The sequence below is a fragment of the Oryctolagus cuniculus genome, chromosome 3, assembly GCF_051225735.1.
Source record: "Oryctolagus cuniculus isolate XC-2025 breed Fujian yellow rabbit chromosome 3, ASM5122573v1, whole genome shotgun sequence".
NCBI lineage: Eukaryota > Metazoa > Chordata > Mammalia > Lagomorpha > Leporidae > Oryctolagus > Oryctolagus cuniculus.
This window is the reverse complement of record NC_142869.1, coordinates 183840184-183859221: the sequence shown is the minus strand read 5'-3', so window position 1 is coordinate 183859221 and position 19038 is coordinate 183840184. Positions and strand designations below refer to the sequence as shown.

Sequence of the window (19038 nt, the reverse complement as noted above, 5' to 3'; positions counted from 1 at the left end):
ACTTCACACACACACACACACACACACACACACTTGTTTCTAACGGAGTCCACACACAGGCCAGTGTGGCTTTCCAAAAATCTCAGAGAAGTTAAGTAGCATGCCCAAAAATCACACAGCTAGATCCAAACCAGTTTCCTCTGGTTTAAGTATCATACCACTCTATCTAGAATCAAGGAAAACAGTATTTATGTTTACTCATTTTTAAAAATATATAAAACACAGGAACAGATATTCTGGAGCTTGTGTTACCAAATTCTCCTTTTTAAAATCTTTATTTATTTTTATTTGAGAGACAGAGAGAGGAAGACACAGACAGACACAGAGAGGTCCTCCACCTGCTGGTTCACTCCCCAAGGGCCAGCGACCACCAGGGCTGGACCAGGCCAAAGTCAGGAGACTGGAAGTCAACTCAGGTCTGTCACGTAGGTAGCCAGGACCCAAGTACTTGAGTCGTCCAGGGGCCATGTTAGCCAGAAGATGGAAGCAAAGGCAGTTTGGAACTTGAACCCAGGCACTCCAGCAAGTTACGCAGGTGTCCCAGGCAGCACCTTAACCACTGTGCCAAATGCCCACCCTCAAATTATCATTAACGGAAGACGACTCAGAATCTCAGTTCCTGTTAGGCACTGTGGTAGACACCTGTCTACCAGGCCTGTATGATGATGGGTTTCAGCAGGACAGTTCCTGGAAGTCTAACTGTTTACACTTCAGTGTCCCTCACATAAGCTAATTCCTACAGACACCACACTGCAGATAGGGTAAGACATCACTAATGGGGCCAGCGCTGTGGCGTAGCGGGTAAAGGCCCCACCTGCAGTGCCAGCATCCCACATGGGCGCCGGTTCAAGTCCAGCTGCTCCACTTCCGATCCAGCTCTCGGCTACGGCCTGGGAAGGCAGTGGGAGATGGCCCAAGTCCTTGGGCCTCTGCACCCAACTGGGAGACCCAGAGGAGTCTCCTGGCTCCTGGCTTTGGATCGGCACAGCTCCTGCCATTGTGGCCATTTGGGGAGGGAACCAGCGGATGGAAGCTCTCTCTCCTTCTCTTTGCCTCTGCCTCTCTGTAACTCTGTCTTTCAAATAAATAAATAAGTCTTAAACAAAAATAAAAATAAAAAGACATCATTAGCTGGGAATTTAGGTCCCTGTAACTCTGAACTCACAGCGATACAGAACTTTGTGATTGGCCTTTGGACTACATATTTAAAAAGCCTTGCTAAGCAAGTTGATGGAGTAAATACAATTGCAAGGCAAATGTTTAACCTTCTAAAGAAAATAAACCTTTTTAAAAGAAGTTTAACTTAATCAGCACCAAACCAGGCCACAGAAAACTGATGTGCTATTTATAAACCTATCCTTAAAGCAAGTCCTGGAAGATCAATCACACTTCGCCACTCATTAATTCATATTGTCAAATCCACCTTGTTGGCACAGCCGCTCAGCCTAGCAGTTAGGACACCCAAGTGCCTGGGTTTCCTTCCATTCCCCGCTCTGACTCCTGACTCCAGCTTCCCGCTAATGCAGATCCCAGGAGGCTGCAGCGATGGCAAAGCAATCAGGTCCCAGCCACACACGCGGGGCGGGGCGGGGCGGGACGCCTGCACTGCATTCCCTGGCTTCAGCCCCAGCCCTGGCCTCGCCTGGAAGTGGCAGGCATCTGGGAATGAACGAGTGGATAGGAGCGCTCTCTCTCTCTGCCTCTCAAATAAAAAAAATTGAATATTCTTTTGTTTCAGAAACAGCATTTCTGTCTAAATGTGGCAGTTCGGCATGCTCCACTGAGCATCCAGGCCTTCCCCGGGTATCCCGACCTGGCGTGGTCGCGCCCGTTTCAGCAGTCCCGCTGAAGGGCCTCGTGTGCCATACTTCTCTGGAGAAGACTGCGATTTGATTTTTAGAAGCTCGAACCCCTTAGAAGCCACGTTCCTGGAGAATTCCACAGGAAAAGCCCTGCTCGCTCGGACGCACACAGGGAGGTGTGTGTGCTGGGACTGGGATCTGGTAACAACCAGGTTCACTGAACGCAGGGACTGCCAGGGTGAGCAGAGGCGGCCGCCCAAGCACTCCCCGGCGCAGGTCCCAGCAGCCCAGCCCCTGTCTCTCTCCCGCAGACCCCGGCCTGGGCTTCTGGCAGAGTGAGGCTGGGCTGGTGGGACCAGAAGACTAGGCAAAGAATGGGAAAGACGCCCAGAGCCGGCCAGTACGGCAGAGGAGTAACTAAGAGCACACGGGGACTGACGGAAACCTCCCTGCAGAGAGGTGATCCGGAGGCCACGGGGCCAGGGAGCTGAGCCCCTGGGCAGCCCGCTGACCCTCAAGGCGGACCACCCCCACGCCCACGGCGCGGCATCTGGTGCCAGGCACCGCAAGAACCGCGCGGGAAGAGGGGCCCGCGCTCCACGTGCAGGCACGGGCTCCACCAGGCTGGGGATACAGGGGCGGTGTGCTCCCGCTCGAGTCCAAGGCCAGGTTCCTTCTCCGGGGCTCCCGCGGAGCGCCCAGCAGAGGGAGTCTGACCGAGGTGCTCCGCCCGGAGAGAGCTGCTCCGTTCGAACCCCGGAGACAGCGGCAGCATTCACGGAGCCGGCCCTGGGCGCCGACGGACAATGAATGCCCGACCCGGGTCCCCCCAGCGTCCGCGCGCCCAGCGCGGCGCAGCGATCAGAACCCGCGTCTTGTTTTGTCCCGCGGTTAAATGGACCTTGTGTTCCCCGGAATCAAAGAGGAAAGCCCCTGGAATAACATCTCTCTGTTGCCTTCTAAACAGCCCCTTTGTTTCTAAGAGAGTCCGAAAAAAAATATTTACAGTTGATAGGTTATTTACAGCCTCGCTCTCCAGGGCCTGACGGGTAACTTTATTCCACCCAGAAACCCAATTCACTCGGGGCCCTGGAGCTAACAGCAGATTTTCTTCCCAGATAAGTTTCTTTTTAACCCCCCTCTCCTCGGAGAGAGAAAACCGCTAGTGCGACCCGTGTGTCGCTCAGCACGGCCGCGGCCGGGGCCATGCAGACCCCCGCCCCTCCGATTTGCCATTTCATCCGCAGGCCACCGAACACCACCGGCCGGACTCTCGCTCCAAGTGCGCAGAGGCTGCCCCGGCCACGACCCCGCCAGAGGCACCGGGAGCGCCGGGCGCACGCCGGCCCCGGTCCCTCCTCCCGGCGGCACACGAAAACACCTCCAAGTGCAAAAACTTAGTTGCTCCGGGTCTGCCTTCCGGCCGGGAGCTGACAGCGCGCAGGCGGCCGCGGCGCGAGCGGGGGCGCGGCCCAGGCAGCGCTCGCGCCGCGCGCGCCCTCCTTTCTTCCCGCAGCCGGCGGGGTCGCCGGGCCCGCGCCACGCCAGGTGAGGCGCACAATGCGGGCGCCCCCCGGGCCGCCCCCTCCCCGCGCGCCCGGCCCGGCTCATTGTTCTGCCCGGGGCCGGCGTGGACTTTCCCCTCGGTGCCCCCGCTCGCCGCCCCGCCGCACGCATCCCGCCCCGGGCCGGGGGCTCGCGGAGAATAAAGGGACGCGGGGTGGGCGTGAGAGCGCCGCGCAGGGCCGCCGCCGGGGCAGGGGAGGGGAAGGGAGAGCCTCCGGGAGGTAGCGCTCTCCGCAGGGGCAGGCCGAGCCGCAGCACCTCCGCCGGCCGCCGGCCCAGAGCGCCGCACCGATCCGCCGAGCCGGCGCCCCCTCCCATCCCTTTTCTCTGGGCAGGAGCCCACCCGCGCACCCCCCGCCCCACCCCCCGCCCCGGCTCTTTCTCCTCCCTGGAAACAGGATCCCGGCAAATGCCGGATCCCGGTCATTTGCTGGGCAGGGGCGGGGGTCCGCGCGCCGGGGCCCGGGGAGCCCACCCCCAGCAGTCCGCGGAGGGGGCGGGGGGAGGGGCTGGAGAGCCGGCGCCCCCGGGGGGCCGCGGGCTGCCCGGCGCGGGGCCGCGGGCAGAACAAAGCTGCGGGGGCCGCGGCGGCGGGCGAGCGGGGTCGGCGCGGCCGGGCGCCCCCTTACCTTCGTACACGGGGGCCATCGGGGCCGGGGTGTCCGCGATTCATGGCAACGGAGCAGGGAAAGCGGCGCGCGAGCTCGGCCCCCTCAGCCTCAGTCGGAATCTGCCATCTTGAGCCTGTGTCTCCGCTCTCGGCGCAGCCGAGGCCGCCAGCGCCCGCATCACCGCCTCACTTGGCCGGCGCCGGGGGAGGGGGCCGGGCGGGCGCGCCGCCGCCGCCGCCGCCGCCGCCGCCGCCGCCGCGGCCCGGGCCCTGCGTGAGGGGCGCGGGCGGCCCGCGGCCGGGCGGGCTGAGGGGCCGAGCGGCCGCGGCCCCCGAGCGGGTCCGCGGAGGGGCGGGAGCCGGGGCGGGCTGCGCGCGGCCAGGGCCCGGCCGGAGCTCAGCTCAGCATGGCTGTGCGCGGGGGCTTCGGCAAAAGTTGCACGGGCGGCGGAGGCGGGGCGGGGGCGGCGGGCGGCGGAGGCGGGGCGGCGCGGCCGAGCGCGAGCGAGCGAGCGAGCGAGCGAGCCGGGAAGAGCCACAGGGAGTCCGCGCGCAATCGAGCGCCGATGGCACGGATGCGAGGCGGGGACGGCCGAGCCGAGGGCAGGCCGGGCGGGCACGGCGCGGGCGGGGCGGGCCGCGGGGCCGGCGCCGGGAGCCGCGGGGCCGGGGCCGGCGCGGCCGCCAGAACTTCGCGTGCGTGCGGCCGGCCGCCGGCCGGGGGCGTCGCCGCCGGGGCGCCCCCCGCGCCCGCGGGATCGGCTCCGTCCGCCTCTGCCAGCCCGGAGCCCGCCCGCGCGTCCCGCCCCGCGCCGCCGCAACTCGGGAGGACTTGTTGAGCCTCCTCTTGGGCGGCGTGTGGGTCGTGACACACCGGTGGATCCCGAGATACGTCCAGCGGATGGCGACCAAGCCTTCTTGTTTAAAGAAGCCCCTGGAAACCGCGAGAGGCCGTCGGCCTTGGCAAGGGCTAGGAACGCTTCGTAGGCCTTTTGTGTCGGCTGCTGGCGCCGGACGAGTGCGCTGGGCCGTAATGGAGTCGTATGGCCCGCTACGCCGTGCAAGGTGCTTACGAGCAAGCCCAGTGTTTCCTCAGCGCGTGGGAACCCCCGCGGCCAGGGCTCCGCCGGAAGGCGGGCGCGCGCCCTGCTCACCTGCTGCCCCCTGAACCTCTGGCGCCCTGGCCCACGGGCTCCCGGCCTCCTGGCCGGATGCGGCTGCGAGGGACCTTTCAGAGTTGAGAGGAGGCCTGAAGAAGGCAGGGGTATGGCCCACGGCCGCCCGGTGCCGGGCCGGCGGGATTCGACCTCAGCTCCCGCTCCATTCCTGCAGCCCTTAACTGGCCTCCGGCGTTGGGGACCTGGCCGCGCGCCTCCTCGGCACCTCCATCTGCATCCGGCTCGGACCCTGCCGTCCAGGCTCCTGCGTGCAGGGCTGTTTCCCAGCTCCTTGGCTGTTAACCAAGGCAGGCAGGTCCCGACTTACCTCTCCCGGGCACCCGAGTTCAGCGAGTCCCTGCCCCTCCGGCCAGACTGGTTTCCTTGTGGTCCTCTGCCAGCCTTGCCCATCTGCCTTTGCCCAAACTGTCACTTTTCCACCAGGAATGCCCTCTCTCTGTAACCAGAGTCTACCTAGGCCTGCCTCACTTGCTCCAGAGGGCAGCCTGAGGCAGCACGAGACAGGGCTGGGCTAGGATTCCAGCTCTTGGTAGCTGTGAGCGCCTGGCCGCACTGCCTGACTTCTCTCAGGCCCTGTTTCAGCATCTTGAACGTAGAGAGCGTAGCAATGGCACAGTTCTCTCCTAGCACCTGTGCTTCTCCATCGCAGCTGTTACCATCACAAGCGTGTGCCCACCTATTTCTCTGCGCTTTTCCAGTGCCCATCGACAGAACTTTCTAGTCAGGGCAGTGTAGCCGCGTTGGCTGTTGAGCACATGAAATGTCACTGATGGTCTAAATTCTAAGTTCTAGTGGCTGCTTGTGGCTACCATATCAGGCACTGCACCTGTAGCCCATGAGCTCAGTGAGAGCAAAAGCCATGTGTACCTGGCTTGTATTGTCTCCCTGGCAACTACACACTGGACAGCACAGGCAGAGGCTGCACAACTGTTGGGTAAGTGACACATGCTCACCTGTGTCAGTCACAGTCCTAGGAACCTGATGAAGACATCATCTACTCCTTCCGGTGGGTCCTGGGCTGGGCTCACGTTGGAGAGGGTTTGTGTAGTCCTGTACTATACAAACGGGGGTTCAGTGAGGGGGGTTACTTGTACACCTCTTTGTGACCAGCCCCATGGATCTGTGTCTCTTCTCCCCCTGTGGCTGACCCCACCCCAGATGGCTGACTTTCTCTTCCGTGCAGGGACTCTGGGTTGGCAGCCTCTCGGGGCAGGGCCCAGGGCGTGCTCTCTTGGGTGCCCCTCAGCTCCGCATTGATCCGTGTCCAGTAACTGCCTCTAACTCTGTCCCAGCTGCTGTCTACCTGGGAGTGATTCTGAGCCGTCTCACTTTCTGGAACACCCTCAGCTCCTGCTCCAGAAACGTACATGACAATGGAGATGACTTTGTCGGCTGAAAAAGCCAAGGGTGGTCCCCTTCCCACGGGCAGGAGTCCCGCGCTGGGGAACAAGATGGAGCCACACGGGTGGACGCCGCAGTCCTCTTCAGCCCACCGTGACTAACGTGATCTCTGTGATGCAGTGCTTCGGTGAAACAACACTGAGCAAGCAAACTTGGTGTCAAATAGATGGAAAAAATATTACGGAAATGAATTTAGATTTTTCTTTCAGTTCTTGGCAGCCTGAGCACACCAATTGTCTCCCTTTCCTGTTGGTAAGGCAATCAGGTGGGCGCAAAGTCCGACCCTAACGGTGAATTCCCTGGAGGAGGGGCAGACACTGTGCTGCTGCAGGCTGAACCGCTGCCCCGAGGGCTGCCCACAGCCCACATCAGAGTGCCTGGTTGGGTTCTGGCTGCTCTGCTTCTGACCCGGCTTTCTGCTGATGCGCCTGGGAAGACAGAGGAAGATGGCTCAAGTATCGTGGGAGACCAGACGGAGTTGCAGGCTTCCGTCTTCAGCCTTGCCCAGCCCTGGTCGATGCAGGCATTGGGAGGGTGAACCAGCACCCTGTCTCTGTCTCTGTCTCTCTGTCTCTCTCTCTCTGTCTCTCTCTCTCTGTTACTATGTCTTTCAGATAAATAAATCTTAGAGACAAGAAGAAATGCACTGACGAGAAGGTATGAAAGCAGGTCAGTGAGAGGACCCCAGACAGCCCTGGGGCTCGGCAGGAATCGGACTGGGGAGAGGGAGAAAGCTTGGAGAGGCAGAGGGCAGAGGAGGAGAGCAGCTGGGACAGGGTGGGACCCCGATATCCCAGGGCAAGGAGCGTTGCAGGAATGGCCAACCGTGCTGTGAACCACTGAGCAATCACATGGGATAAATACGGAAAAGCATATAGCAGCAAGAGGTACATTAGTGACTTTGATGAGACTGATTTCAAGGGAACCCTAGGGCTCTTCAATTCTGCCTTTTGATAGGGGAACACAGAGTGGGACGGGGAGGGCTGCGCAGGCACCAGCAGAGGGCACTGGCGAGCATTCCGGGTAGAGGGAGCAAAGCCAAGCCAAGGCACTGATGTGGGTCCCCACGCTCTCCCATTTGGCTACGATACTATGCGTTATATTTTATTCATCTAATAACACATTAGAACTTAGTATTCTGAAGAAGTTTCCGGGGCCAGTGCTATAGCGTGGCGGGTAAAGCCGGCACCTGTAGCGCCGGCATCCCACATGGGCGCCGGTTCGAGTTCCAGCTGCTCCACTTCTGATCCAGCTCTCTGCCGTGGCCTGCGAAAGCAGCAGAAGATGGCACAAGTGCTTGGGCCCCTGCACCCATGTGGGAGATCCAGAAGAAGCTCCAGGCTTCTGGCTTCAACCTGGCCCAGCTCCAGCCATTGCGGCCATCTGGAGAGTGAACCAGTGGATGGAAGACCTCTCTCTCTCTCTCTGCCTCTGCCTCTTCTCTCTCTGTGTAACTCTTTCAAGTAAAATAAATAAATCTTAAAAAAAAAAGTTTGTAGCTGGCACCGCGGCTCACTAGGCTAATCCTCCGCCTAGCGGCGCCGGCACACCGGGTTCTAATCCCGGTTGGGACGCCGGATTCTTTCCTGGTTGCCCCTCTTCCAGGCCAGCTCTCTGCTGTGGCCAGGGAGTGCAGTGGAGGATGGCCCAGGTGCTTGGGCCCTGCACCCCGTGGGAGACCAGGAAAAGCACCTGGCTCCTGGCTCCTGCCATCGGATCAGCGCGGTGTGCCGGCCGCACGCAGTGCGCCGGCTGCGGCAGCCATTGGAGGGTGAACCAACGGCAAAGGAAGACCTTTCTCTCTGTCTCTCTCTCTCACTGTCCACTCTGCCTGTTAAAAAAAAAAAGTTTGTAAGCAATTTAATAGGCCAGCTTTTTTGTGGTCTATAGAATGCTAGATTGCTAAAATCCTATTTGGCTTCAGGGTGCTTTGAGAGACAAGGATAATGCAAGATAACTAGAAAGGATTTGGTGAACACCTATGCACGTTACCTCTTCTTAGTCTGTCTCCACAGAAGGGCACAAGTCGCACCTTTCCCAGGAGTCGGTCAGCAGACGTGGGAGAACTTTGATCTTGTTTCCAATTAGCTTTGCATACAGGGCAGGCAACAAAGCCTTTTCTTCATGAAAGCCGAGGGTTGTGAAAATGCACATTACACTGTCTTCAGGGTCAAAGATGGAGATCTTTCTCTTTCTGGTGCAGAGAGCTGTGTGTGTCTTGCTGTTAGTCTTGGCATGTTCACAGCACAGGGACTGAGCAGGTGCATGTTATTTTGGTGTGGTATCTGTTGCTCCTGTTTTCCTGACAGATCCAGACTTCTCTGTCTGGGCCTGTAGTCTCTTGAGGCTATGCCTGGCGAGGCAGTTCTCTGTCTGAAATTCTGGCTTCCCAGGCTCCGTCTCTTTTGATCCCTTACATTGTCTCTGTCTTCTCTTTCTGATCATGTGTGTGCCTCATTTCCTTTTCCTCTCTATCTTTTCATCTTTCCCACACATTCTTTTTTTAAAAAAGATTTATTTATGTATTTGAAAGTCAGCGTTACACAGAGAGAGGGGGAGAGAGGGAGAGGAGAGGGAGAGGGGGAGGTGAGGGAGAGGGAGAGGTGAGGGAGAGGTGAGGAAGAGGGAGAGGGAGAGGGAGCGGTCTTCCATCTGAGGGTTCACTCCCCAGACAGCTGCAATGGCTGGAGCTGGGCAGATCCAAAGCCAAGAGCCAGGAGCCAGGAGCTTTCTCTGGGTCTCCCATGCGGTGCAGGAGCCTAGGGACTTGCACCATCTTCTACTGCTTTCCCAGGCCACAGCAGAGAGCTGGATCAGAAGTGGAGCAGCTGGGACTCGAACTGGTGACCGTATGGGATGCCGGCACTGCATTCTGCGGCTTTACCCGCTACACCACAGCACCGACCCCTTCCACACATTATTTCTCTTCGCCTTCTCCTTTGCTTTTTTCTGTTTCTTAACAAGTCATAATACTGGCCTCTTTTGTGTGAGTTATTCTTAAGAAATTACTTCATATTTCTGCTTTAAGCCTTTGATTGGTTTCGGTGATATATTTTGCAACAGAGTGGCGCTTAATAACTGCAGAGCTCCTTAACCGAAGTCTGCAGTGATAAGATGTGTCACGCACAGGGAATTTGAAAAGAGGAGACATTGCATTCAGATGAGGAACAATAGGAGCTATGGCTTTAAGAGCAAAGGGTAGAGCGAGGCTTGGCAGGGCAAAGGGAACGAGTGTGGAGATGGCAGGCTTGGAGAAACTGCATTGGCAACATCAGGGGAAGAAGAACATACCCTTTTCTGTTTCTGCTTCTCAAAGCAGACACCTCGCCAGGGGTGTAGGAGCAGCACAGCGCCGCTCCGGCAGCACTCGGCAGAAAGCAGTCACGGCCAGGCCAGCACAGAGCCCACGGCCCCGTGAGTCTGTGTGAAGAGGAAACTGCACTGGAGATGTGCAGGAGGCAGGGCGGTTTTGCTGGCGGCTGGGGGTGTGGATGTGCACAGGAGAAACTGGTTAGCGACGCGCCCCTGCCCTGCAGAGAACTCTCCGGGCACTGGGGAGATGGGTAATCGCGTGATGTGCCTGACATGTGGCCCAGGCTGAACCTGGCCCAGCCAGGCAGGAATGGCACAGAGAGGCCTGGGGTTGGTGGTAGGAGGGAAGGTAGAGAGGGTGCTGTTAAAAGCCTCCTACAAGTCCTGTTAAGCCAAGTTAAGCCTCGCTCAGTGATTAAACAGTGGGCTTGAGCACTTGGGTGCGCGGAAAGCTTGTATTATAAGATTCCCTCCCAGCGACGTGAAAGAGCTTGCCCCTGTGTGGCAACTCCGGAGGGGTTGACCCTCGTGACACAAGACCTGTTAACCCTGGCTCTTTGCTCCGAGGTTGCCAGGGGCCTCCGAGATGCCAAGTCCAGTGCCCCTCCCCAGCCTGATCTCTGAGCAAACATTACTTGGACACTGGTAATCGCTTCATTCTTCAGTCTCTCCCCTCCCTGCACATCCTTTCTCAGTTTCCCTGCAACCGTTCTGGTCGTTCCCCTTCCTTTTCTCTCCCCTCCCCTCCCCTCCCCTCCCCTCCCCTCCCCTCCCCTCCCCTCCCCTCCCCTCTCCTCTCTTCCCCCTCCTCTCCTCCCCTTCTCTTTTTCTCTCTTTCTCACCGAGAAACTCAATTCATTGTATTTTCAGTGACAGCTTCCTGTGCACCAGATCCTGTAGCAGGAGCTGGGAGTATTAAAATGAATAGGCTGGGGCCAGCGCCATGGGACAGTGGGTTAAGCTGCCGTCTGCAGCACCAGCATCCCATATGGGCGCCGGTTTGAGTCCCAGCTGCTCCACTTCTGATCCAGCTCCTGCCAGTGTGCCTGGGAAGGCAGTGGAGGATGACCCAAGTGCTTGGGCCCCTGCACCCACATGGGAGACCTGCATGAAGGTCCTGGCTCCTGGCTTCGGCTTGGCGCAGCCCTGGTCATTGCGGCCATTTGGGGAGTGAACCAGCAGATGGAAGACCTTTCTCTCTGTCTCTCCCCCTCTCTCTGTGTGTAATTGTGCCCTTCATATATATATATGAACGCCACAGCCCTGGTTTTCAAGGAGCCCAAGCTCACAGGAAAACCAGCAGGTAAAGAGCACACTGTGATATGATGAGTGACACAATAAAAAGGAGCCATACCGAGGGACAAGTGGCAAGGAGTGTGTTTGGGGGCACTGAATTCTGATAAGGGACAGAAAATAAAAGGACATGTGGGTCCAGAATCTGTAAGAAGTTTTGCTAAACACAAAAAGTTAAGGTAAAAGCGTAGTGAGGACACCGACGACTGTGTGCCAGGTGGGGGAACTTGTATTTCATTCTTGTAACCTTATTCCGTATGCACCAGGTGTTGGGGATGAGTTCTGTTGTCAGCATGTTGAGTTTAAGTTTCCTAGGAGCTTTTCAGATAGGGACGCTCAGCCAGCAGGTGGATACACGGGGATGGAGCTCAGCCAAGAGTTGTTAATGGAGACAGAGAATGTTTTGAGTCAGAGTGTATAATGGGTGGCTAATCCACAGGAGGAGGTGGGAGCACTCAGGGTGCATTTCTCAAAGTGTGGTCCCCGGGCTACCTGCATCAAAACTCCATGGCAGCGGAGGCGGGTGGGCATGGCCTTGTGGCACAGCAGGTTAAGCTGCTGCCTGCGATGCCAGCATCCCATATTGAAGTGCTGGGTTCTACTTGTGATCCAACTCCCTCTGAAGTGCCTGGGAAAGCAGCGAAAGGTGGCCCAAGAGCTTGAGCCTCTGCACCCTGTGGGAGACCTGGAAGAAGATCCAGGTTCCTGGCTTTAGCCTAGCCCTGCCCCTCTTACCCTCAGCTGCCTTGGCCATTTAGGGAGTGAACCAGTACATGGAAGATTTCTTGCTCTGTGTCTCCTTTCACTGTCACTCTGTCTTTCAAATAAATAAAAAATGAATCTTCACACACACACACACACACACACACTGCAGCATGAGTGTGGCGGCACAATGGGTGGCACTGCTTGGGACACCCTCATTCAATATCAGAGTGCCTGTTTGAGTCCTGGCTACTCTGCTTCCAGTCCAGCTCCCTGCCAACGCACTTGGGAAGCAGGGATAATGGCTCAGGTGCTTGAGCCTGTGGCCCCCACGTGGGAGACCTGGATGGAGTTCTGGCTCCTGGCTTTGGCCTGTCCAGCCCTGGCTATTGCAGGCATTTGGCAGAGCAAAACAGCGGTTGGATGATCTCTCTCCCTCTCCCTCTTCCTCTCCCTCTTTCTAACTCTCTGAGTCATTCTGCCTTTCAAATAAATACATCTTTAAAAAAAAAAAGAAGAAGAAGAAAAGGCAAGAAAACCCACAGGGACTTTCTAAAGGTGCTTTTAAATTTACTCCCAGGGCTGGCATGTGGCGGAGCAAGTTAGGGCATGGCCTGCAGCACCAGCATCCCATATGGGCAGCAGTTCAAGTCCCAGCTGCTCCACTTCTGAGCCAGCTCCCTGCTAATGCACCTGGGAAAACAGCAGAGAGTGGCCCAAGCTTGGGCTACTGTACCCATGAAGGAGACCTGGATGAAGCTTCTGGCTCCTGCCTTCAGCTTGGCCTAGACCCCACTGTTGAGGCCATTTGAAGAGTGAACCAGCAGATGGAAGATCCCTTTCTCTCCCTCTCAACTCCGCCTTTCAAATAAATAAAATGAATATTTAATAAATAAGTAAGTAAATGTACTCCTCAGGGGATATGGTGTAGAAGGAGAAGCTAAGAGTCAAAGGACTCAGTCATTTAAGGGGCTGTACCCTTCTCCCCTCCCCTCTGTGACAGCCTGGATCTAAACTCTTCTTTCTTCTTCTCTTGACAAGCTCATCTCTGGGATGGCAAGGCTGATCTTTGAATTGACAGAGTCTCCCTAGCTCAGGTCCCATATTTCACCTGTCTTCTAGAAACTTCTACCAAAAAGAACTCCTCTCATCCCAAGCTGGCCTCTGTTAAAGAACCAGCATCCTCAAAGAAGTCCAGCTCTCCTAACCATTCTTTTGTTTTGTTTTTCATGGTCACGTCCACCAACTTCCCATTCCTCTGAAATACCTGGGTCATCCCCTCCCAACCTTCTTCTTGGACAGCTGAACTAGTTTTTGTTTGTTTGGTTGGTTGGTTGTTTTTAAGATTTATTTATTTATTTGAAAGGCAGAGTTACAGAGAGGTAGAGGCAGAGAGAGAGAGAGAAAGTCTTCTGTTCATTGGTTCACTCCCCAAATGGCCACAATGGTGGAGCTGAGCTGATCCAAAGACAGGAGCCAGGAGCTTCTTCCGGGTCTCTCATGCTGGTGCAGGGGCCCAAGGACTTCAGCCATCTTCCACTGCTTTCCCAGGCCATAGCAGAGAGCTGGATCAGAAGTGGAGCAGCCAGGACTTGAACTGGCGCCCATGTGGGATGCCGGTGCTGCAGGCAGTGGCTTTATCCACTATGCCACAGAGCTGGCCCTGGCACTAGTTTTTAACAGGCATCCCTGACCCTGCTGTCTCTCCTTTCATTCATGTAACTCATTAGTGACAAAACTGTCTTCCTGGGCACACCACTGAGTAGAGATGTTTGGGGGCACCATGTTACCTGCACAGTAAACCTTAATCTCCTTAACTCAGCACTCAAGTCCTGCCTTGATCTGCCCCCAAATTATCTTTCCGAATCCATTTCCCACTCTTGCCTCTCATGTCTCCTGAGCAAGAGCTGCGCATCCTTGTCTGTGTGCATGGCCGCCTCCCTGCCCAGGGTACCCTGAGCTCTGTGTGCTCTTTCCTTGATGTAGGCTCTCCTCCCACCTCCCCTCGCCCCAACATCCTCCTAAGTATTTATCCTTTCATCTCCTCAAAGCACATTTTAGATCCATTTTGCTGCACATATTTCTCCCTATCTAGTATCAGAAGGTTTTTTTGTTTTCCTTTAAGAAAACACATTTATTTAGAGAGAGATGGAGAGGCAGAGAGACAGAGCATGCGCAATATCTTACATTTGCTGGATCACTCCAGAGACGGCTGCAACAGCAGGGCTGGGCCAGGCCACAGGCAGGAGTGAGGAGCTTCCTCTGGGTCGTCCACACGGGTGGCAGGGGCCCAAGCACTTGAGCCATCCTCCAATACTTTTCCCGGGCTGTTCCAGGGACTGGATTGGAAGCAGAGCAGCCGGGACATGAACAGGCACCCATATGGGATGCCTGGCGGCGGCTTCACCCGCTAAGCCACAAAGCTTCCCTTCTATGGGAGCAGTGGAACAAGGCCTGAATATCAGGAAATGTAGATCCAAATCTTGGTTATTTCACTTCTAACTGGGTGACAAAAGGGATATTATTTAGCTTCTCCACTCTTGGAGTTTTCTTATCTGTAGGGTGGGATAAAAGGGAAGGCGGAATACACAGGCCATGGCCAGTAAGGGAGGCGCTAGGTTGCGGAGGCAAAGAAGGCATTTGGTGAAGGAGTTTCTGATCAGAGAGAAAGGGTGCGTTTCCAGCCAGCCTTTCAATAGTTGTGGGAGTATAAGCAGTAAATGAAAACAGTGGAAGGAAGAACTAATTTGGGGGTTACCTGTTTTATTTTAGCTAAGGTTTACACATAGGTGTTTTACTTGCAACAGTTTCAAAGTTTAAGTTTCCTGTTAAGCCCAGGGCTCTTCTTCCAGAGAATTCTGAAACGTCCTGCTCTGTGTGGCCAGCACACGTGGTTGCCTCCTCCACAGCTGTTGTCCCAACTCTTGTGTTATTTGAGAAGGAAGGTGCCCCTCTGGAGGTGCGTCATGAGTGGTCTGAATCATTCGTGACACAGCAACCCCAGTCCCAGAGGTGGACACGCAACCCAGTGCTAGCCAGCGAGTTAGAAAGTGGAAACTGGACGGGGTGGGGGGGTGGGTGGCGTCTGCAAAAGTCCTTTTTGGTAAGAGTGCTCCCCTGGAAGAGGTGCCCATCCCGTCCCTGTCCTGCCACTTCAGCTGACATGGCAGATGGACGCTTCCAGTGACTGCTGAGGGCTCCCAGGGGTCAGACGACACCCTGACCGTGAGGGGAGCTGACCTCGGAACCCCTGGCCTCCAGTCATCTCATCACCTGCAGCTAGCAGCACCCACAGTAATTTCAGGAAGAATTTAATTTTGTGGTTTTCTGATACTGCTTTATCACACTACACATGTAGCTCTTTTCAAAGTACTTCTACAGCCTCGATGTGTAATTTTTGAGAAACAAGGGATCTTTATCATAGAATTCTGAGGATCTTCCCTGCATGTGTGAGGTGCGCGTGAATTTTTAAAGACTTTCTTTTGGAATACAGCAGCACCTTCAGCTGGCACTCCATTGGCCCGAGGTGATGCACTTAGTCAACATGAGAAGCTGCTGATCTGCTCATCTTTCCTTGACAAGAGCTCTACTGCCTGGCTGATTCGAGCTGTTTGTCTGCTTGAGTTAGATGTTTAAATAGAAGGCAGAACAACAACAAAAAGCAACGTTTTGGGTATTCTTGAATTTTCTTGCGTTGTAAAACATTATTTGAAATGTAGAGCAAGGGGGGGGGAGAGAGGGAGAGAGGGAGAGAAGGAGGGAGAGAGAGAGGGAGAGGGAGAAGGAGAGAGGGAGAGGGAAAGGGAGAGAGGGAGAGGGAGAGAGGGGGAGAGAGAGAGAGAGAGAGAGGGAGAGAGAGAGAGAGAGAGAGAATATCTTCCATCTTCCAGTTCACTCCCCAAATGCAAATGGTTGCCAAGGCCTGGGCTGGTCCAGGCCGAAGCCAGGAGCCCAGAACTCCACCAGTTCTCCCGTGTGGGTGCCTGGGGTCCAAGCGTGTGAGGCACCCTCTGCTGTCTTCCCGGGTGAATCAGGAGGGAGCTGGCTTGGAAGCAGAGCAGCCAGGACTTGAACCTGCACTATGATGTGGATGCTGGTGTCGCAGCGGTGGCTCAGCCTCCTGAACCACGAAGGCCCTTCCTTGGGCTATCATTGATTCCACACTTCTGAATGCTAAACCCTGTGTTAAAAAGCCCCTCCGAGCTACGGGAGGGCTGAAACAGGCTGGTAAGTAACAAGACGGCACTTCAGGCAAAGCCAGGGCAGTGACGGGATGGCGGAGGCAGCACGTGCTGCAAACCCAGTGCAACGGGGCACTCAGGGTGAGACCTCACTGTCCGCCCTGCTTCCGCCCACTGCTGCGCTCTATTTTCCCTTACGGAGGGGAGGAGGGAGAGAGAGAGAGAGAGAGAATAAGAATCTTCCACCTGCTGGTTCATTCCCTAAATGGTTGAAACAGGCAGTGCTGGGCCAGGCTTGAGCCAGGAGCCAGGAGCTCCATGGGGGACTCCCATGTGGGTGCAGGGGTCCAAGTTCTTGGGGCATCTTCTGCTGATTTCCCAGGTGCATCAGCAGGGAGCTACATTGGAAGGGGAGCAGCTGGCATTGCAAGCAGTGGCCTAACCCACTGCACCACATGCCAGTCCCCCTGACAGGTTATGTGTAAACTTTTTTTATTTGGTGCAGTCCTTTGGCAAACTGGCATCTCTTTGGGACCCCTTCTTAGAACAATGTTTTTAAATGTAGTGAACAAAATACCAAAGGTTACAAAAGTAACTACATTGAGATAGTTACTGAACAAAAGTTTCTTTATTGATACCTTATATAACAAGGTCTAACCACAGGTCCAATAGCCACAAGTGACAGTGAGGGTAAACAACAGTTGAAGATATCTTCATCAGCTATCAACAGGATAGAAAGTGTCTGTGATTTTCTCTGGTAGCACAGTCACAGGCATTTCCCTCACTGCTGTGACGGTTTCCCTATAGTCAGATTGAAAGGTTTGACTCTCTTGAGAAGGAAGGTGTCAACTTCCCCCATTCCACCCCACAGATTCCTGGAATTCTATGAATGAACCTCTTGTGGGTCTGGGGCTCCAAGATAAGAGTCTCTACCTTCATCCTATTGTCCTATTTTTGCATAAAATTTCTCATCTTCTAACAGAACATAAATAGATGATAGATTGATGATAGATAGATAGATAGATAGATAGAGGACAGACAGATAAATGGATCACACTCTAGCTTGCATCCACTGGCTCACTCCCCAAATGTCGGCAATGACAGGAACAGAAGCAGATCTGGGAGCCCAATCTAGGTCTCCCATGTGGGTGGGGAGGGACCCGACCGCTTGGACCATCCCCTTCTGATCCCAGGGTGTGCATTCGAGGGGAGCAGGAATCGGGAGCACCGTCACAAGCTCTGATAGAGGCTGCAGCGTCCCAGCTTGGAGTCCTAACTGCTATGCTGAATGCCCACCCCTAGGTCTGATGATCTGGTTCTCCCTGTTAGATGTGAGGCCCATGAAATCTCTATATTGCGTTCAGTGTTACATCCTGTGGATCTGAGTTGGTGTCTGGCACTCTAAAGACTCAGTAAAGACGGATAACATGAATAAGGCTGGTGTGCACCAGTATCTAAGGCTAGGTGGCAAAGTGTTCTCTCGCCTTCTCTTTTATTTCTTTTTTCCTTCTCTGTGCTTTTTTTTTTTTTTTTGCATTCAAAATCTCTATCCCCTTCTATTTCTCTTTCTATTTCCCTCTATTCATTTCTCTCATTGAAAATATTCATTCAACAAGTATTCACTGAGAATACAGCTGTGACAAGACCGACTCAGACTTTGGGCTCCTAAGCTTTGCCATTCCCTAGACAGTTGCTAGGGACCCGGCCTCTGGACTTAAAGCAGCCCCAGCTCAACATCTAGGTGGTTCTTGCTCACTGACCAGGAGCAAGTCTCTACCTCTCTGTCACTCAGTTTTGTTTTACATCATTCATGCATCAGTCAATCATTAGAGGCCTTATGGGGTGCTAGGTGCCGTGCTCAGTGCTGGTCATCAAGTGTGGAGGGAGTCAAGAAGACACAGTGCTGATAGACAACATCCGTGCTCTAAAGCAGGGTGGGCATATGGCCCGTGGGCCATATGGGCCTGCGAAATCATGGGCTCTGGCCCTGCCAAGGCAGCCACAGGCAGGACTCAGAATTCAGGAAGTCCATAGCAGGCTGATTTTAAGTTGGTAAGTATATATGGCCCACGAATGATGCTGTAAATACCCAAATAGCCCTTGGCAGAAAAAGGGATCCCCTCCCCCACTGCTGTAAAGGACCAAGGACACAGTGTGATAGGAGAGTGCCTCTTGAAATTGTGAATCCGTGGGATTCGGTCCCGGAGTCGAGCCTCGGTCAGAGAGGACAGGCTCTTGGCTCCGAGTCATTTCCCGTGTGTTCTGCTAGGTTCTTGCATGTACAGAATGGCACTAAGGGGGAGATTCAAGTTCATAGCGCAGGCCAAGGATTGCCTGAGCTTTTACTTCATTCCTGGGGACGCTGGGCTCACTTGAACTCCTCCTTCTGGCAGTGAATGAAATGCGGGAGGCTGGAGTTTCAGTGCTGATGATTTTAGGGTTTCTTCGGTGGACAGCGGGAATGAAAGGCCTACAGCTGCCCCCTTCCTGCTAGCCTTGTCCGCAGGAGTGCGAGGGATGGTGGGCAGTCCAGAGGAAGTGCTACGAAAGCCAGACCCCGAGTGTCCCGGGCAGTGACGCGGTCATGGCCATAACTAAGGAAACTCACTCTTCCTGGAGCATAAGGGACAAATGGGAGGCCACAAGAGGAAGACTTAGGGGGCCAGCCCTGTGGAGCAGCGGGTCAAGTGGCAGCCAGCGATGTCCAGCATCCCACATGGGTGCTGGTTCAAGTCCCTGCTGCTCCACCACCCGTCCAGCCTCACGCTCATGGTCCTGGGAAAGCAGCAGATGCCCCAAGCTCTTGGGTCCCTGCCACTCAATTGGAGGGCCCAGGTGGGGTTCCAGGCTCCCTCAGCCTGGCCCAGCCTCAGCTGTTGAGTCTCTGGGGAGTGAACCAGCAGAAGGAAGATCTTTCTTTACTCTTCCTCTCTGTAACTTTGCCTTTCAAATGAATTTTTTTCAAACTTAAAAAAAAATGAGGGGGTGAATAA

At 55.4% G+C, this 19038-nt stretch overlaps 2 protein-coding genes across 7 annotated transcripts in view; one reads left to right on the top strand and one right to left on the bottom strand.

Annotated features, from left to right (window-relative positions):
• Window positions 1–5177, bottom strand: part of HIPK2 (homeodomain interacting protein kinase 2) — a 195516-nt gene extending 190339 nt beyond the window's left edge. For 2 of the 5 annotated variants that reach the window (XM_051835654.3, XM_051835655.3), the window contains exon 1: window positions 3998–4540. In XM_051835654.3, the coding sequence (XP_051691614.1) occupies window positions 3998–4016 (19 nt within the window). In that variant the 5' untranslated portion in view covers window positions 4017–4540. Of the gene's footprint in view, window positions 1–3997; window positions 4541–5132 lie in introns of those variants that run through there. The other 3 variants (XM_051835656.3, XM_051835657.3, XM_070071416.2) reach the window with 2 other exon arrangements.
• Window positions 4040–6748, top strand: LOC149127652 (uncharacterized). Of its 2 annotated transcripts, none has more exons than XR_016231158.1 (2): window positions 4040–6090; window positions 6449–6748. XR_016231158.1 is itself a non-coding variant. In XM_089328716.1 (2 exons), the coding sequence occupies exons 1-2, from the start codon at window positions 4040–4042 to the stop codon at window positions 6525–6527; spliced, it is 1083 nt and encodes a 360-aa protein (XP_089184842.1). In that variant the 3' UTR covers window positions 6528–6748. The 2 variants fall into 2 exon arrangements, 1 of the variants encoding a protein (XP_089184842.1); XM_089328716.1 differs by having other exon boundaries at window positions 4040–5043.
• Window positions 6749–19038: the final 12290 nt, after the last annotated feature.